The sequence below is a fragment of the Equus przewalskii genome, chromosome 13 (assembly GCF_037783145.1).
Source record: "Equus przewalskii isolate Varuska chromosome 13, EquPr2, whole genome shotgun sequence".
Taxonomy (NCBI): domain Eukaryota; kingdom Metazoa; phylum Chordata; class Mammalia; order Perissodactyla; family Equidae; genus Equus; species Equus przewalskii.
The window spans coordinates 73,317,123-73,332,848 of record NC_091843.1 but is presented as its reverse complement, the minus strand read 5'-3'; the positions used below and the strand labels follow the sequence as shown (position 1 = coordinate 73,332,848).

At 37.8% G+C, this 15,726-nt stretch overlaps 1 protein-coding gene across 50 annotated transcripts in view; it reads right to left on the bottom strand.

Moving 5' to 3' along the window:
• KIAA0825 (KIAA0825 ortholog) overlaps positions 1–15,726 on the bottom strand; it is a 366,519-nt gene that overhangs the window by 89,570 nt on the left and 261,223 nt on the right. For 6 of the 50 annotated variants that reach the window (XR_011525678.1, XR_011525676.1, XR_011525668.1 and 3 more), the window contains one exon: positions 9,015–9,156. The exons of the other annotated variants lie outside the window; for them this stretch is intronic. Coding sequence is in view for 3 of the 6 variants with exons in the window: in XM_070571388.1 (XP_070427489.1) it covers positions 9,090–9,156 (67 nt within the window). In the remaining 3 variants the exon portion in view is untranslated. Of the gene's footprint in view, positions 1–9,014; positions 9,157–15,726 lie in introns of those variants that run through there. 50 annotated transcript variants of the gene reach the window in all.

The following is a 15,726-nucleotide window of genomic DNA, read 5'->3' as shown; positions in this document are numbered from 1 at the left end:
CACCTGTAAAATAAAGTTCCACAGCCTCAACAGGGTAGATATAAATAAAATAAAATAGTCCACGGGAATTACTAAAAAAGCATCTTCTCATAAATTATCCACACTCACTGCCCATAATAACACGTAATATTGCCTTCCTATGATTTTGTTTTGCTGTTGTAGCTGTTTTTGTTTAATCGTTTGAGCACACTTTTATCCTGCTGGGTTCCAGTTAGTAGTTTATACATAGGTTCAGCTCTGCCAACATCCAATTAATCTCTAAAATACATATTCTTTTCCCTTCACTTCAAAGATATCACCCTCTCCCAGTTTTCCTCCCAATTCTCAGTCTTCAATATGTGGTTATACCTCAGCATTGCATCTTGTCTCTCCTTTTACATACTGGATGGTCTCATCCATTCCCATGGCTTCAGTAGCATCAATGTGCTGATGACTCAAATCTTTCTCTTTACTGTGCTCCAGACCCAAATAACCACCTACCTACTAAGTATCTATCCTCAGACAGTCCATAGCCATCTCAAACTCTATGTGCCCTAACTGAATTTGGCATCTACTCTCTTCCTGAAACCAGATATTCTTTCCCAGTTGTTCTCCATCTTAGCGAACCATCTACTCAGTTGCCCAAGCCAGGAAACCTGCGTATCCTCCCTGAAACATATCTCTTCCTTCTCCTATGTCCAACCAATCTCCAAGTTCAGATGCTTTCAATTCCGTTTTCACAAACTTGTTTATTTCCATCTATTCCCACTGCCACTGTCTTAATTCAGGCCACCATCATTTCCCTACAGAATTATCCTAATAGTCTCCCAATTGGTTTTATCTCATCCTGTTCTAATTCACTCTTCATGTTACAGAAGGAAGATCTTTCCAAACTATTTTTCAAAAATGATAAAGGAAAAGATTGATAATTATGAATACATGAAATTTTTTAAAATCTCCTCAGAAAAAATTCCCAAGAAAAATCACAAGATAAATCATAAACTGGGAAAAATATTTGCAATACATAGAGCAAAGAGTTAATTTTGCTAATCAATAAAGAACTCTTATATATCAGTATCTAAAAGAAATATGGGCAAAGGATATAAGCAGTCAATATACATAAAAATAATATGGGTTTTAAGAGTCTGAAAAGATGCTTAAAGGAAATGCAAATTAAAATTAGACATCATTTTCACCTATCGGATTGAGAAAAATTTAAAAATTTGAGCATGTGGGGAAAATAAGCCCTATCATATACTATTGATGGGTATGTAAATTAGCAGAACCTCTTTGGAGGGAAATTTAGAATATCTATTAAAGTTCAAACATTTTTATCTATTTAAAAATTTAAATAATAGTTCCCTTCAATTAGACTTTTCTAGTTTTAGAAATATACCCTTCAGAAATACTGGTTCCCTTCAATTAGACTTTTCTAGTTTTAGAAATATACCCTTCAGAAATACTGGCATATCTACACAAAGATAAACAAACAAGGATGCTTCTTGCAGCAACTTTTGCAATAAGTAAAAAGGGAAGATAATGTAAATATTCATCAATTGGATTTTGGTCAAATAATTTATGGAAACCCATATTCCTGAATATTAGGCTGCAGTTAAAAAGAATAACATGGATCTTCATGAGATCACATGGAAAAATCTCCATGTTATATTGTCAAGTGGAAAAAATAAGATACAGAACAGTGTGTACAACATGCTCTTTCTCGTGTGAAAAAAGGATACAAATACATATATATGCATGTCTACGTATAGATAGAATTCTCTGAAAAACTGCATAAGAAATGTTCACAATGACTGTCCTTGGGGAGCCCTTTTATGCTGTGATATATGCTACTTTTTCAATAATTAAAAAGAGCTAGCTATAAAAATTACAAATACTGCTATGCCAATCTCACCTTAAAAAAATCTTAATGGCTTCTAATTACCATTCAGATAACATTCAAGTTTCTTCACAAAGCTTATGTGACATTTAAGACTGGGCTCCAGCCTCATAGTGACACTTTCTGTCACCACACCCCTCTCTCAGACTCTACCTCTGGGCACAATGAACATCTTCCATTCAGATGCACTTGGAACAACTCCCTGTGTACTCTTCACCTTTTCTTAGCTAACTCGGTACTTCAGGTCTCAGCCTGAAAGCCTCTTTGACCAGGAAGGCTTCTCTGATCTTCATACCCCTTTTTATAGCACTTACCACACTTACTATTTGTACGTCTTTCCTACCACGAGATGGCAAGCTCCATGAGGACGGGCACCATGCCTCGCTTGCTCACAGTTATAATCCCAGGGATTAGCATAATGCCCAGTCTTTGAACATGTGGATGTATATGAACAGAAATAATTCAAAGAGATCATGTGAGTGAGTGTGTGTGTACTTATTAATTTAAGCATTGATAAGTAGCTACAATTTGGTGATCTTTAGTAGATGTTTTGGGAGTAAAAGAAAATGTAAAGAATGAGCTGAAAATGGGTAGTTGGTGTGCAAAAATATACATAACTGTTCAGAATAATTACAAGCATATGATAACTGCAAAGGAACATTTAAAAACGGATCAAGGGGTAAAGCAAAAAAGGTGTGGAGTATGGGAATGAACAGAGTGGGAATGGATGAATAGGGTTAGATTTCATCGTGAATGTGAGCTTTTAACTTGATCTTAATGAAGTAAGATTGATGGAAATAGGGATGAAGGGCTTTCTGAGTGAGGGCAAGATTGTAAGCAAGCAAATAGGGGGACTGTGTGGATGTAGGTCCCCAACAAAGTCACTTTGTTTCTGCCCAGAGGGAAACTCAGTCTTCTCTACTCCTTGCAGCCCTATGATGACTCCATCTCAGACCCAGTGTAGAGTTATTCTGCCCTCTAGAAACAGACACTGGAAGACATGCTAAAGGTGGTTCCCAGTGGCTCTATGACACCTTGAGATAGAAACCTTATTACTGAGCTATACATGGCACCCAAACCTCTCCTAATTTTATTGAGTTCTAGGCCACTAGGTGCTTCAGAAATCTTGAAAGAAATATAAAAAGCAAGATATCCAATCAGAGAAAACAGCCTAGGAAGACCTGCTTGTCCTGCTCTTCTAGTTGCAGCAACACTAATAACATCTGGCTCAAGTCCAAGTCGTCAAAGATTTTTCCACCAAATAGTCTGTCATATATGCCCTCTCACTCTACCCCACTACTGTCCCTTGAATCTAGGCCACGTCAGTTCTTCTCTAGAGAACTTGACTTCTTACTTGATTCTGTCCCACTTAAAATCCGTCTTCTTCTCACATCTGCCGGAATATGGTTCCTGTGATTGGTGCTCTCTTCTCTTCCTACTCCATATGGCTTCTCCATTGGTGATCATTTGCTCCCATTTCTTCAACATCGCCTGTATACTAATGACTCTCAAATTTACATTTTAGCCCTGATCTTTCTATGTCCCCAAACAAAATCATTCTCTTTCCCCAAGACCTCTGTATCCAATATGTCTTATCTTTTTAATGCCATTACCTTGCTCTGCTACAAGCAATGAATGATCTTTTGCTCTTTCCACAATCACCCAACATATTTTATTAATTCTTCCTCCAAAGAGTTCCCAAATTGTTTGCTCTCCTTTCCTGCCTGTCGCACTGCAGGGATTCCAGTCCTCAGTATCTCTGGCTTAGTCTTCTAATTGTTTTCCAAGCCTGCAGTATCTCTCCCTCCTGACCATCCTCTGATCTGCCAGGATAGCCTCATAAGAAGAAGTCTTCAAAGGCTTACTGCAGTAGAGAGTACAGAGATCGTTGCTCCCTGAATCCAACTGACATTTCCAACCACACTTCCCATGTTTCCTACTTTCTCACCACAATGAACCATCCTCTCTATTTTTAAACAGTGCCAAGATTTTCCACATCTCTGTGCCTTTGCCAATGCAATCTCCTCAGCCCTGCATATCCCGTCCCCATTTCTAGTTGGCCAATTCCTATTACCCCTTTCATTCAATCTCACATGTTATCTCTTACATGCAGTTTTTTCTCTTTGCCCCCAAGCTGAATTAATTGATTACTCATCTGTGTTCTGATAACACATTAAACACACATATAACAATGTGTTATGACCAGCTGTTTAGGATCATCACTACCATGTGATCAAAGCACAAATCTTGTTCAATGACTAAAGTAGGAGTTCTATGACTAAATGATGAGTTTTGACCCCTCTAGTGCCTAGCACAGTGTTTGGCACATGGTAATCATTTAATACATGTGTGTTGAATAAATGACTAGATAATCTTCTACAGCTTTGTTTTTCTACATCAAAGTTAACTTTGTCAGATCGGCAACTGAAAAACTCTCAAACTGCCCATTCCTTCCCCAATACAATTTCTCTTTATTTTTCAAGCCTCAGAAACAGAGCTCTGCATCTTAAGTAGGTCATAAATATCCTTTACTTGGATTTATATCCATTTCTGAACTTTTCCTCAGACTATTTCCTCTACTTGGAAAGGGTTCTGCCCCTTCTACCTGTATAAATTTTCTAGTATTTATCTCTCTTCAACTTAGAAACTCTCTAGAGCTCTCTGCGTTTCATGCTGGTTGTGTACTAGTTTTGTATTCACTTAGATCTAAACTATTTTTATGACATGATTCTTTATACACACAGAAATGTATATTTTATTCTATAGGTTGAACCATATGAAACTGCGAATATTCAAAACTTTTGATCCACAAAAATGGCAATTTCTGAGGCCGGCCCAGTGGCGTAGGGGTTAAGTTCGGGCACTCTTCTTTGGCGGTCTGGAGTTCACTGGTTTGGATCCTGGGCATGGACCTATGCACTGCTTATCAAGCCTTTGCACCAATCAGTGCAGTAGCACACCAAACTCTATTAGTGCTTGTTGTATTCTTCACTGATGTGCAGTTGCATTGAAAAATAAAGTTGTATCAAAAAATAAAATGCTAGTCTGACTTAGAGACGCCATTGATGAGGCAGTGAAAATAATCAATTTTATTGAATCTTGACCCTTAAGTTTACATATTTTGAATATTCTGGGTAATGAAATGGGAAGGTCTCACAAAGCACGTCCCTGCATACCAAGATACAATGGCTGTCTTGAGTAAAAGTACTTGTGTGATTGAGTTGTGGGCTAACCTAGCTACTTTTGTCATGGAACGCCATTTTTACTTGAAAGAACAACTGACACGTATCTGGCAGATATTTTCTCAAAAATGAATGAAGTGAGACAGTCATTTCAAGGAAAGCAACGGACAATATTTGTTACCAATGATAAAATTCAAACATCCAAGCAAAATCAGAATTTTGGATAACTTGTATCTGCCACCATAAACTTAGCAGCTTCCTAATGTTTAAAGATTTTTCTGATGAGATCAGTGACAACATTAATAATTATAATTTTTCAGTATTGTATAATGAAATGTATCAACATTTGAAGATCTGTGTAGCTCAGTGAGCCAATGTTTTCGAAATGAACGATATATGAATTTACTAAATGTTAGATGGTCACAGATCCATTTGAAATGTGCGATAGGGTTTCAGATTCCACATTGCAACTAACCTTTAAGAAGCCACCATTTGTTGAGTTTTGATGTGTATTAAAAATCTATCCACAATTATCTGAAGTGGTAATAAAAATATTCCTATATATCTGTGTGAGGTCAGATTTTTTCCCATATACTTCAATCAAAGCAACCTATCAAAACAGATTCAATGCAGAAACAGATAAGAGAATCCAGTTGTATTAAGCCTGACAAACAGATGTGGAAAAATGTAAAGCAATGTCACTCTTATTATTAATTTTTTGGTTTTGGAAAATAAAGTTATTTTTCATAAAACATGTTATTTAGGTTAATATGTAATTGGTTTATTGTTATTTCCAAGTGAACTAACAAATATTTTTAAAACTTCTCAGTTTTAATTTCTAATATACCAAATATTGATAGAAATAATCGGCATAAACAAAAGCTCTTTGGAGTCCTCAATAGTTTTTATGAATGTAAAAGTGTGCCGAGACCAAAAGTTTGAGAACCACTACAGTAGGTGCTCAGTAAATGTCTGGTGAATTAGTGTATCAATGAAGCAATACAAAGGAAACAAGGAAGGTTGTGATTATACAAGCCTAGTCATGTGATTGGGGGCTCATTTGTGTGGGCGGCTTCAAACACTGATTGTTACCATATTCATCACACACTGAGAAGTGAATGAGGATGAAATCCTGCTCAAGTTTAACCAAGCAATGAGGTGTTCCATCAGAGACAAGTCAACTGAAGCTCAGTTTTAAATGGAAGCAGGATTAATTCTTCTTTAAAAACTCTAAACAAGAGTAAATAAAAGAGGACTCACAGACTCCAAATATCGGGCAAGATTTTTAACAACAACTTTTGGACTTGCCTTAAATTGCTTTAGAAAATGTGAGTTACAAATCCTACTACATGGTATGTTTCCTAGGAGGCTGGATCACCAACTGCACAATACTGGAAAGTAGCCAGTCTACTAGCATTGAAGCTATGCTGTCACAACACAACTCCTCTGGGCAGGATGGATGTGGAGAACGGACGGCAGTGGAATACTCAAGCAGCTGGTGAAGTAAAGTGGGGCAACCACAAGGGGAGGGGGCAGGAGCAACACTTGAAAGGAGCACTGAATTACAACATCAAAAACATGTGGCAAAGTAGTTGACTGCTGAGAAGCCACAACAGTCAACAGACTGGTCTGCTACGCCACAAATAGAAACAGAGTGGCTCTTTTGGAGTAAAGGCATTGGGCCAAATGAGACTAAGAGGTAAACAGCAGCAGCAGCCACATAGCAAAGGAGAATCTTTGTAATATATTCTATGAGAAAAGGACTGTTGGTCATGCTCTGCCTGTCTATCCAACTACCCCTGTACAGACAGACATCAGGAGCCAATCTTGAAAAATAAAGCACTCTGATGAATACATGGCACACAGTTTCTCAGTAAGCATATTTTTTTCTTAGAGTTCCCTTTACACTTTATTTATGACTCTTATGGCAAAAATTGTTTTAAGCCTGGCATTCTAGTTATTTCCGTGCGAATTTGATTTTTCATCTCTAGTGTAAACTCACTGAGGACCACTCATTTACCCCTTGAAGTCCATACCATAGTACCATGCACATAGCAGGTGCTCAGTAAATACCAGTTGAATAAATGAAGTCTAAAATTAGCAAAATGGCTTCATTAATATTGCAAAACTGCCAAAAACCTGCTGTTATATCCCTATTCATCTATTTGTTTGTGCAACAAATATTTATGGAGCCCCTATCACAGGCATGGTAATATGATAGATGATGCTGGTTATGTTAAGATGAAATAGATGTAACATTTCTCTCAAAAACTCCATAGTTCAATAATCCAAATTAGTTCTCTTTATTGAGAGTTAAACACATAATATAAATTTTGTTGTTTTCTTTTTGACTACATCCTTATCATCAACATCACTATGTCTATGGAAAATAAAGAGAGTTAGGAAATTTTTTGTTGACATAATCACATAATCACCTGAATTTACATTTACTCTTTCATTTCACAAAATAATTATTGAGTGCACATGGTTCTAGGCCCTGGGGTAGTCAATATGTCACTAGATAAAGAGGCAAGGTCCCTGTCCTTAAGGAGCTTACGGAATAGGGAGTGCCCTATAAGTGACTCCAGCATTATATGACAGTTATAATGAGGCTGGTCAGGTATGGTTTTGTATGCTAGAGCCAGAAAGCCCAAATCAAACCAACTTAAGGAAAAACTCATTGGCTAAGATAACAGAGAAGCAATAGAACCTTGAAAAATAATAAGGGACTATTCTCTTGATTTCATTTTAGCCGGGTTGGCTCAGTTTTCAGACAATTCTCCTCTTGCAGAAGAAGGGAGCTCATGGGTTGCATCCTTTCATAAACAACAGAATAGCAATCAAAGCCTTAGAATGTCGTATTATAGTCCCCAAGTAGGCTGGTGTGAATCATGTGCCCATTTCTGAATGAATCACAGAGGCTAAGGGGACCAAAAGCACTAATTGGCTCAGTCTCCAGCTCACTCAACTTTACCTGAGGCACATAGGTTTGGGAGGAGTGATTCCGCAAAGCAGAGGCAGGGTACTATTGCCTCAAAAAGGGGGAAGCGATACTAGACTGCTAAAACAGCAAATGCCCACCACCCAGGAATATACATGCTTGACAATATATTGAAGAGATAGTCTTTGAGCACATGCTGGAGATGCTGCACTGGCCTAAGCATTTTTCAAGATTGAAAGATGTTGACAAAAATCTTATAATCCAGAAAGGAGGATAGGAAGATAGATAAAATACAAAGAACTTTGGAGAGTTTTTGAGATAGAGTTCATTTCTCACTGCAGGAATCAGGAGAGCCCCCCTAGACGTAGATGGCCTTTGAAATCGAGCTCAAAGGAAGGGTGAGATCTACCTCCTTGCCCTAGTACAATCTCATCACAACCTAAAGAAATATAGTTCCTCCTCACTTTGGAGATGACCTTTCAATATCCTGTAAAATCTCGTTCTAAAAAAATGCACGTTCAGGAAGTGGCAAACTTCCTCAGTTGCTTCCTGGCAAAAAGAATACGATTACCACTAATAGTGGTGTCTATCTGAAACTCAGGGACTAGCACAGAGTTGATACTCAAAAAATCTTCGTTGAATGAGTGGATGAACGAATGTCAGAACGAACAAATACTATGGCAACATGGTAATGGGTAATAGATGAGATTCCTGTGGTCACATAATGTCACTTTAAAAGACATCACTAAACCTTGTCTATGACAAGTTGTCTCTCTACAGGTTCATATGGAGCAACTTTGCTCCCTCAGGTAGCCCTCCGAGGCTCATCAGTAGCATCATTTGCACAGCTCGCACTGTGTGTAATGAAATCCAACCTGGCATCCTCCACACCTTCAGTCTTTCAGCATAAAACAAAGTGCAGCTTCCCCCACAGAGCATCCTGATTAAACAAATTAACTATGGCGCTGCCTGCAAATACACACACTAGAGTGCAGGAAATGAACAGATACAATGGCCAAGTCTGTATTTAATTTTAATTAAATTTCATTCTGTAGCTCAATTAATCCACGTCTCCAAATGTCAGCAGGACTTAGGCAAATGGAATGACATCTGCTGCACCGCACAGGACCATAAAACCTTCACTGCATGCGAGGTCTCTGGAAGCACACCAGGAAAAATGAAATATCTTTATTAAGTGTGTAGTAATGTATAGAAGTCTAACTCAGAGTCTAATGAAAGAACATAAACTAGGAAAGAGAATTAGACTAAGAATGTGAGTGGTTGTGGGCATGGCAATATAGTTCAATATCGTGCCTTGTGTTATTTATTGTTCTAAAGTTGCATTTGGCTTTATAGTTGTTCCCTTTAATACATACCTAGTGGGCTTCCCAATTGCCCAGGTTGGTTTTCTTTTTTTTAACTGTCACTGATTTCTTTGCCGAGAAAAGGGAATTGGTGGAGTAGGGGTGATCTGCCTACATAGAATACGGAGAAGACTACATTTGCTATGCAAGGCCATTTGTCACAGGAAGCCAGAGGTGTAGCAGAAAGAGTGTGGGGTTTGACAAGCCTAGATTAAAATTTTTGTTCTGCCACTTACAATATCAGATTAGAAGGTTAAAAAAAACCTCAGACATTATTAATTAGGGAGACTGTTCTCAGCTTGACAATGACTGGTTTGGGGAAATGCCTGTGTAGTGTTTTTAGAAAATGTCAATGTGATCATTATTGTTGGATGATAAGGAATAGACGAATCTTATTAAAATAAATTTGTTTAGCATTATGTGCCAGCTACCGTGCTAGACCTGGAAACACAATGATGAATAAGACATGGTCCTTTCCCTGGAGAAGGGAGAGGAACAAGTGAAAAATAATCACAACAAAATGTGACAAATTTCTATCAAACAGAGGTGCCCAAATAATTAGGCAAGACCTGGAGGAATGCCGAAAGCCTGGGGGTGGGTGCTTGTCTCTGTGCAATGGCCCTGATGGATGAATTGGATTTGAGCAGATAAATAGCAGGGAAAAAAGCAGAGGGAAAAGCACGTGCAAACAGTCAGGAAAGTAGTTTGTTTTCTGGTTTGGGAGAAGAGTTCAAAGCAGAGAGAAAGGAAGATAGGAGATGAAGAGAGAAAGGTACTCTGAGGTCAGACTGGCTTATATTGCATGTACTGTGAAGAACGTAGAATCTCATCCCGGATGCTATGAGGACTCTCTGAGGGCTTTGGGTAAGGGAACACACGATCAGATCTGTGTTTGTAGATCTGTGTAAAGCAGTGGAGAGTGAAGGGTGGCATAATATGCCACCCCAAAATACGCCACTTCGGCGTAAGGATTATTTTGAGCTAAAGACATTTGAAAAACAGCAGGTACGAGAAGGTCACTCTGACCTCTCCTTTCTCCTGGAAGCAGGAGATAAAGCTCCCATGTGAAAGATGCCCTCCCTATACCAGAAGGAAAGGAACATTCTTATCACCAGAGATGGGCAGTGGAGGCTGAGAGAAATCTGTACAAGCAGACCCTTAATCTCCCCATATTTTTTAGTTACCTTTCCACAACTGCTACTTTTTGTTCAACCTAGGACGTAAGCACTTAGATCTAGTCACTTCTTTGGATCTTCATTTTCCTATTGGGCCTCCCATGTATATGTAAAAATCTATATGCTTTTCTCCTCTTAATCTGTCTTACGTCAATTTAATTCTCAGGCCCAGCTGGAGATTCTAAAAGGGTAGAGAAAAAGTTTGCCTCCCCTTCAAGGGCAAGCTGTCAGAAGTATGGAGACCAGTTTGAAGGGATTCCTGGCTTCTACTAAATCTACACACATGTGGAGGCTCATGCAAAGGAGGAGAGAGGAGATTGAGTTCTTATTTACATGTCTGAGAAAGGGCTAAAAGAGTGGGATGAAGGCTGGTGATGGCTCATACAGACATGAGAAAGGCCTTGTAGATCACTAGCATACTAGGTGGGTGGACTCTTGCATGAAAAATGGAAAGAGAAGAATAGAGGGGGCCATTGTCAAATGGCCTTACAGCTCGGCACTGCTTTTTCTGCTCAGAAGTTAGAAAAACCAACCTTTTACCTACTCTTACTTTCCATTAAATGGGAATTCTTTTCCTAAGCATACTTTTGGCTTTTCTGTCTCTTTACTCACTCTCTTCAGAAGAGGTGGAGTTGCTTCACCTACTGGTCAATTTGGGAATAACTAAGCAGGCTGTACCCAACTCCATCCTTCTTCCTCCTGTGGTCTGCCTGACTAGGTGGGTAAGTGTCTTCCTGTGAGATTCAGAAACCCGCATTCTTCATCCTGGTCCCTCTCAGAGCAAAGGTGAGATTTTTGGCCTCATGGGATACTCTGTTTTATTCCTCACATTGTTCACGACCCAAGTGGGTAAGAAGAGTGCTGTTTATTGGGGCCGTTCAGAGACCCCAACAGCGAGGAAGTAGATTTTTTGGCCTTCATTCTGGTGTTTGGGACCATCCTAGACCCAAGAGGAGCCCTGTTGAGAATCAGCCACATGACTTATGTAAAACATTCAACAAGGAAGACAGATAAAATCTGGGAAATGGAACAAAAGGGGGTAAACGCTGAGCTAAATGAGGGCTGAACACAGAGAAAGTCCAGGTTTCTGATCACCCAAGAAAGAAAACAACAACGAAAGCAAGGTTTCCTTCACCTCTGTGATGGCAGTGGTGCAATAAGAGGGAGATTGCCTGCTCACTGTGAAATTCGGAATATCAGAAATGTTGATCTGTTACCTTAGAATACTAGTATGATAGTTTTACTAAACATGGGCCAAGTAGGGTTTTTGGGTTGGTTTGAGAACCTCTAATTTATTGTAACTTTATTACAATAATAATATTTTGCTGCCTTTTAAAAAAAGGCATCTTTTAACAACTAACTTGCAAAAAAAATTCCCAAACAACTTATTTGTAGATGGGAGACTCACTAGAATGATACAAAAACATATCTAAGCAGAAATAGATTTCAATTTAAGAGGAAAGAAGACACTAAAGAGAGAGTGGGGAGTCTAGTATTCTTATTTAAAACATTAATCCAATGTTAAGGACTAAGAGTTCCTACATAAACTAATGAAATTTGGTTTTTTTTCACTATCTGTAAATATTTTGGGGGAGAATATAGCCTCTTTGCATTTTGCCAAATTTTTAATTTCTCTCAGATTTTCCTTTTTTTCTCATAGAATTCTGTCTTTATTCTTCAATCTTTTTCATATTCTTCTATCTCTTTTTCATACCTAACATTTTAACTCTCTTCTAATTTTACATTTTGATTTAATTATGTGCTTACATACAATAGTATAATGCTTTAGGAAAATTGAAGTTGTCTAATAAAATAGAAGGTAGATTGAACAAGAGAACCAAACTTCAATATATTAACTATTAAAAATTTATAGATAATAGAATTAGGAATTTTGATTCTGGAAAATTCATCAAGGAAAATTTTCTAGTTCTGCTATGCTACAATATTGAACTTTAAAATCAGCATATGAAGATGTGGCACTGAAACTGTATCTAATAAAAATGTACAGGAAGTAACAACTAGCTTCAAACTATCTCATGATACTATCTAGCGAGACATTGAATTGACATGTGGTTCCTAGCATAGTAATGAATTTGAACAGGAATCAAAAAATGTATCACTAATTTAATTAGGGTTAAAGTTGGCTTTACTCCTGCCAGAGAGACAATGAGACATATTGATGTTATAATAGTGCAAATATGTAAAAGTGAAAAATTCAAGTTGTAAAAAACACTTTGAGTTAATGAGTTAAATTTCTTCTAACATCAATCTTAATGTATAATTGGACTAAGTACATTAAAGCATTTCTGGTTGCAACATTTCATAGTTTGTTTGCATTGAGTTGTAAGTATTCTATATAAAAAATTATGTATAAAAAATTGGAATTGAGAAACACTAACCTATACTACTGAATGTTTGCAACATTTTTCAAAGACCTGGCAAAGATAACATCTAACTATGAAGTTGTGTGGCTCTATCAAGAATGTTTTTGAAAAAATAAAATTAATTGACACTAACAGAATTTTTAGTTGAGATTTTTCTTAAAGTGAGGGATCCTGAGTTTAGAGCTCTATCAATGTTTCTTGTAGCACAGGAAGTCCAGGAATTTAGACAACTTGAATTTACAATGGCTTATCATTGGTGGAAATTACTTCTATCTTGAATGATCACTACTTCTTAAGTCAGATTTTTAATAGTAAATGAAGTTAAAATATACCTTTTTAGATACTGAAAGTTATATATGCATAGTTAAATGAAAATCCCAATTTTTCTTATATTATCTGAATAATTGCCTCAATTTTCAATTTTATTCCTACATATGTGGGCCTCTGAATGAGAAGTCACTATGTAAATTACAGATTTCCCAATCTCTTACCCTCAGTTTTTCTTTAAGATGGGAAACAAATTGTCACATAATATAAATTAGCTATTTCAATAAAGAAATGCCTTTATTTTTATCAAAATAAAATATAAAATTCTGTCCTGTCAGAATTTTACACACGAGCCTAAGCCACTTAAAGGGCAGGTATAATAAAGCACCTGATCTATAAGTAATGAACAATCATAAAGTATTAATTAGTAACAGAGGCTAAGAAAAATGTACCACATTTTCTAGGTACTCATGTATTCTTAAATAAGTACAATTTACACATTACATGGTGTCATAGCTAAGGAAGCTGCTTAGGAGATATCAACAGACTAATACGAGCTACAAAATCCTTAAAATAGGATCAGCGCAGTTTAGTGAGAAAAAGCAAAATTTAGGGAGGTTTGAAACTCTACTTCTTGGCCTTGATTTTGATCTTCTATGTGAGATCCATTGCTAGACAATCCACTCAAACCCAAAGGAGAGTGTAAAGATGAGTATGGTGCAATATAGAAAACACCACGGAAAGAGTAGCGTTTACATGGAACATTGCAATGGCATACAGCCACAAACATTTAAAATGACTTAGATCTTAAAAATCAGCATGCACCAACTACATCATCCATCACGCCTCCTCCCTCTTCCCTTCCCACTCTTCCTATCCTATTCTATTCATCTCTCCTTACTCCATCTTATCCCTTCCCTTCTTTTTTTCTCCTCACCCTTCCTTCTTTTCTATACTATTCCTTACTGAATGCCCATTCTTTGCCAGGCATCATGCTAGGTACCAAGGGAAGACAGTTAGGATGAGGTATCCATCTGCAAGGAACATATCACCACCTTTGTAGGAGGGCCAGCACTAAAAAGACAATTTTCATTCAATGTGAAACTATAATGGAAGTGAAGGGAAGCCTAAGGAAGAGTACCTAATCAGCTGGCTCACTGGATGAGGTGATTCCTGAAATGCATCTCATGGCATGAAGAGGATTAGCTATGATAAAGGGAATGGAGAAATAGTTTTCAGGCAGAAAGGACAACATGAATGAAGACCTGGGGGACAGCAAGCATCAAACAATATCTGTATAACAATCTCAGTCTGCACAGCCACATTTGGTGGCCTGGGGAGTGACTGGACTGGTTTCATATTTTAGAAGGTTCACACTGGCAGCAGAGTGGAAGGTGGATTTAATAATGAAACTGGAGTTTGGAAGACCAGTTGAGAGCATTTTTCTACTGGATTCCAGGTGAGGAATGATTAACGCCTAGTGATCATAAAATAAAGAACATTAAACAACATGCCTGGTGGATCCAGAATCATACCCCAGGTTTCTCCACTTCCAGTCCAGAACTCTTTCCACTGTACCAGAAACACAGTTTGTTATCCTATGGTAAAACTGAAACATTTTGTTGCAGGCCCTGTTAACTACACATAAATCCATGAAGGATAAATCTTTTGGGGTGACCATATTACTTAGCTCTGGGAGCTCAGTTCCAAATTTTTTACATGGAGCAATTCAATACTCATTTATCATGAGTATTTGGCATGACACACTCATCTTTTGCATATAGAGATGCGCCATTTTAGCAGGGAGGAAAAATTCAGCCAGAGCCCTTGATGCTATATTCATTGTTATCAGGTATTTGGAATCCATGTAAATATAAACCTCTTGTTTCCACAACAAAGGGTGCAGGCTTTCTCCTGGTACAATTTCTTCATGTGAAATATCTCAATGCTGCTGCTTCTAAGGCCCAAATAGTTCCTCCATCACACCCCCCACTGCCGGAGCCACTGTAACATTTAAGGTAATGAGGTAAGGGGCACACTTGAGTTCTTTATGTGCCAAGATGAGAAAAATTAATTTTCAATGCTAAAAAGATGAGATTGCTGGTGCAGACGGTCACTAACCACCACCAGCTGCTCCATAGATTGGGCGTTTGGAAAAGGAGGCCAATTTCAAAATCAATAACATAACTTCAGGACATGAGAAACTAAGCTGCATCAGTGTTCTGAGCATGAAGATACTGCCTAAATCATACTGGATAATTTGACAAAAGTATCTACAATCCAGTTTGTGCTCACACTATACTTGTAAATATTTCAGTATAGAAAATCATAAATGGCAAAAACATTGTGTTTGCTTTAGTAGACTTGTAAATAGGCTTCAAATTGTCATCTATGGGATTTATTTGCAAGATGGAAATTTTAACAGAGCTTGGAATCTTTTTGGTGGAGGCAGGGGAGAATGTGATATCTCAACGACATACAACCTTCCTGAATCCCAAGAGAAAGTCAAGTGATTTTATATATACACACACACGCCA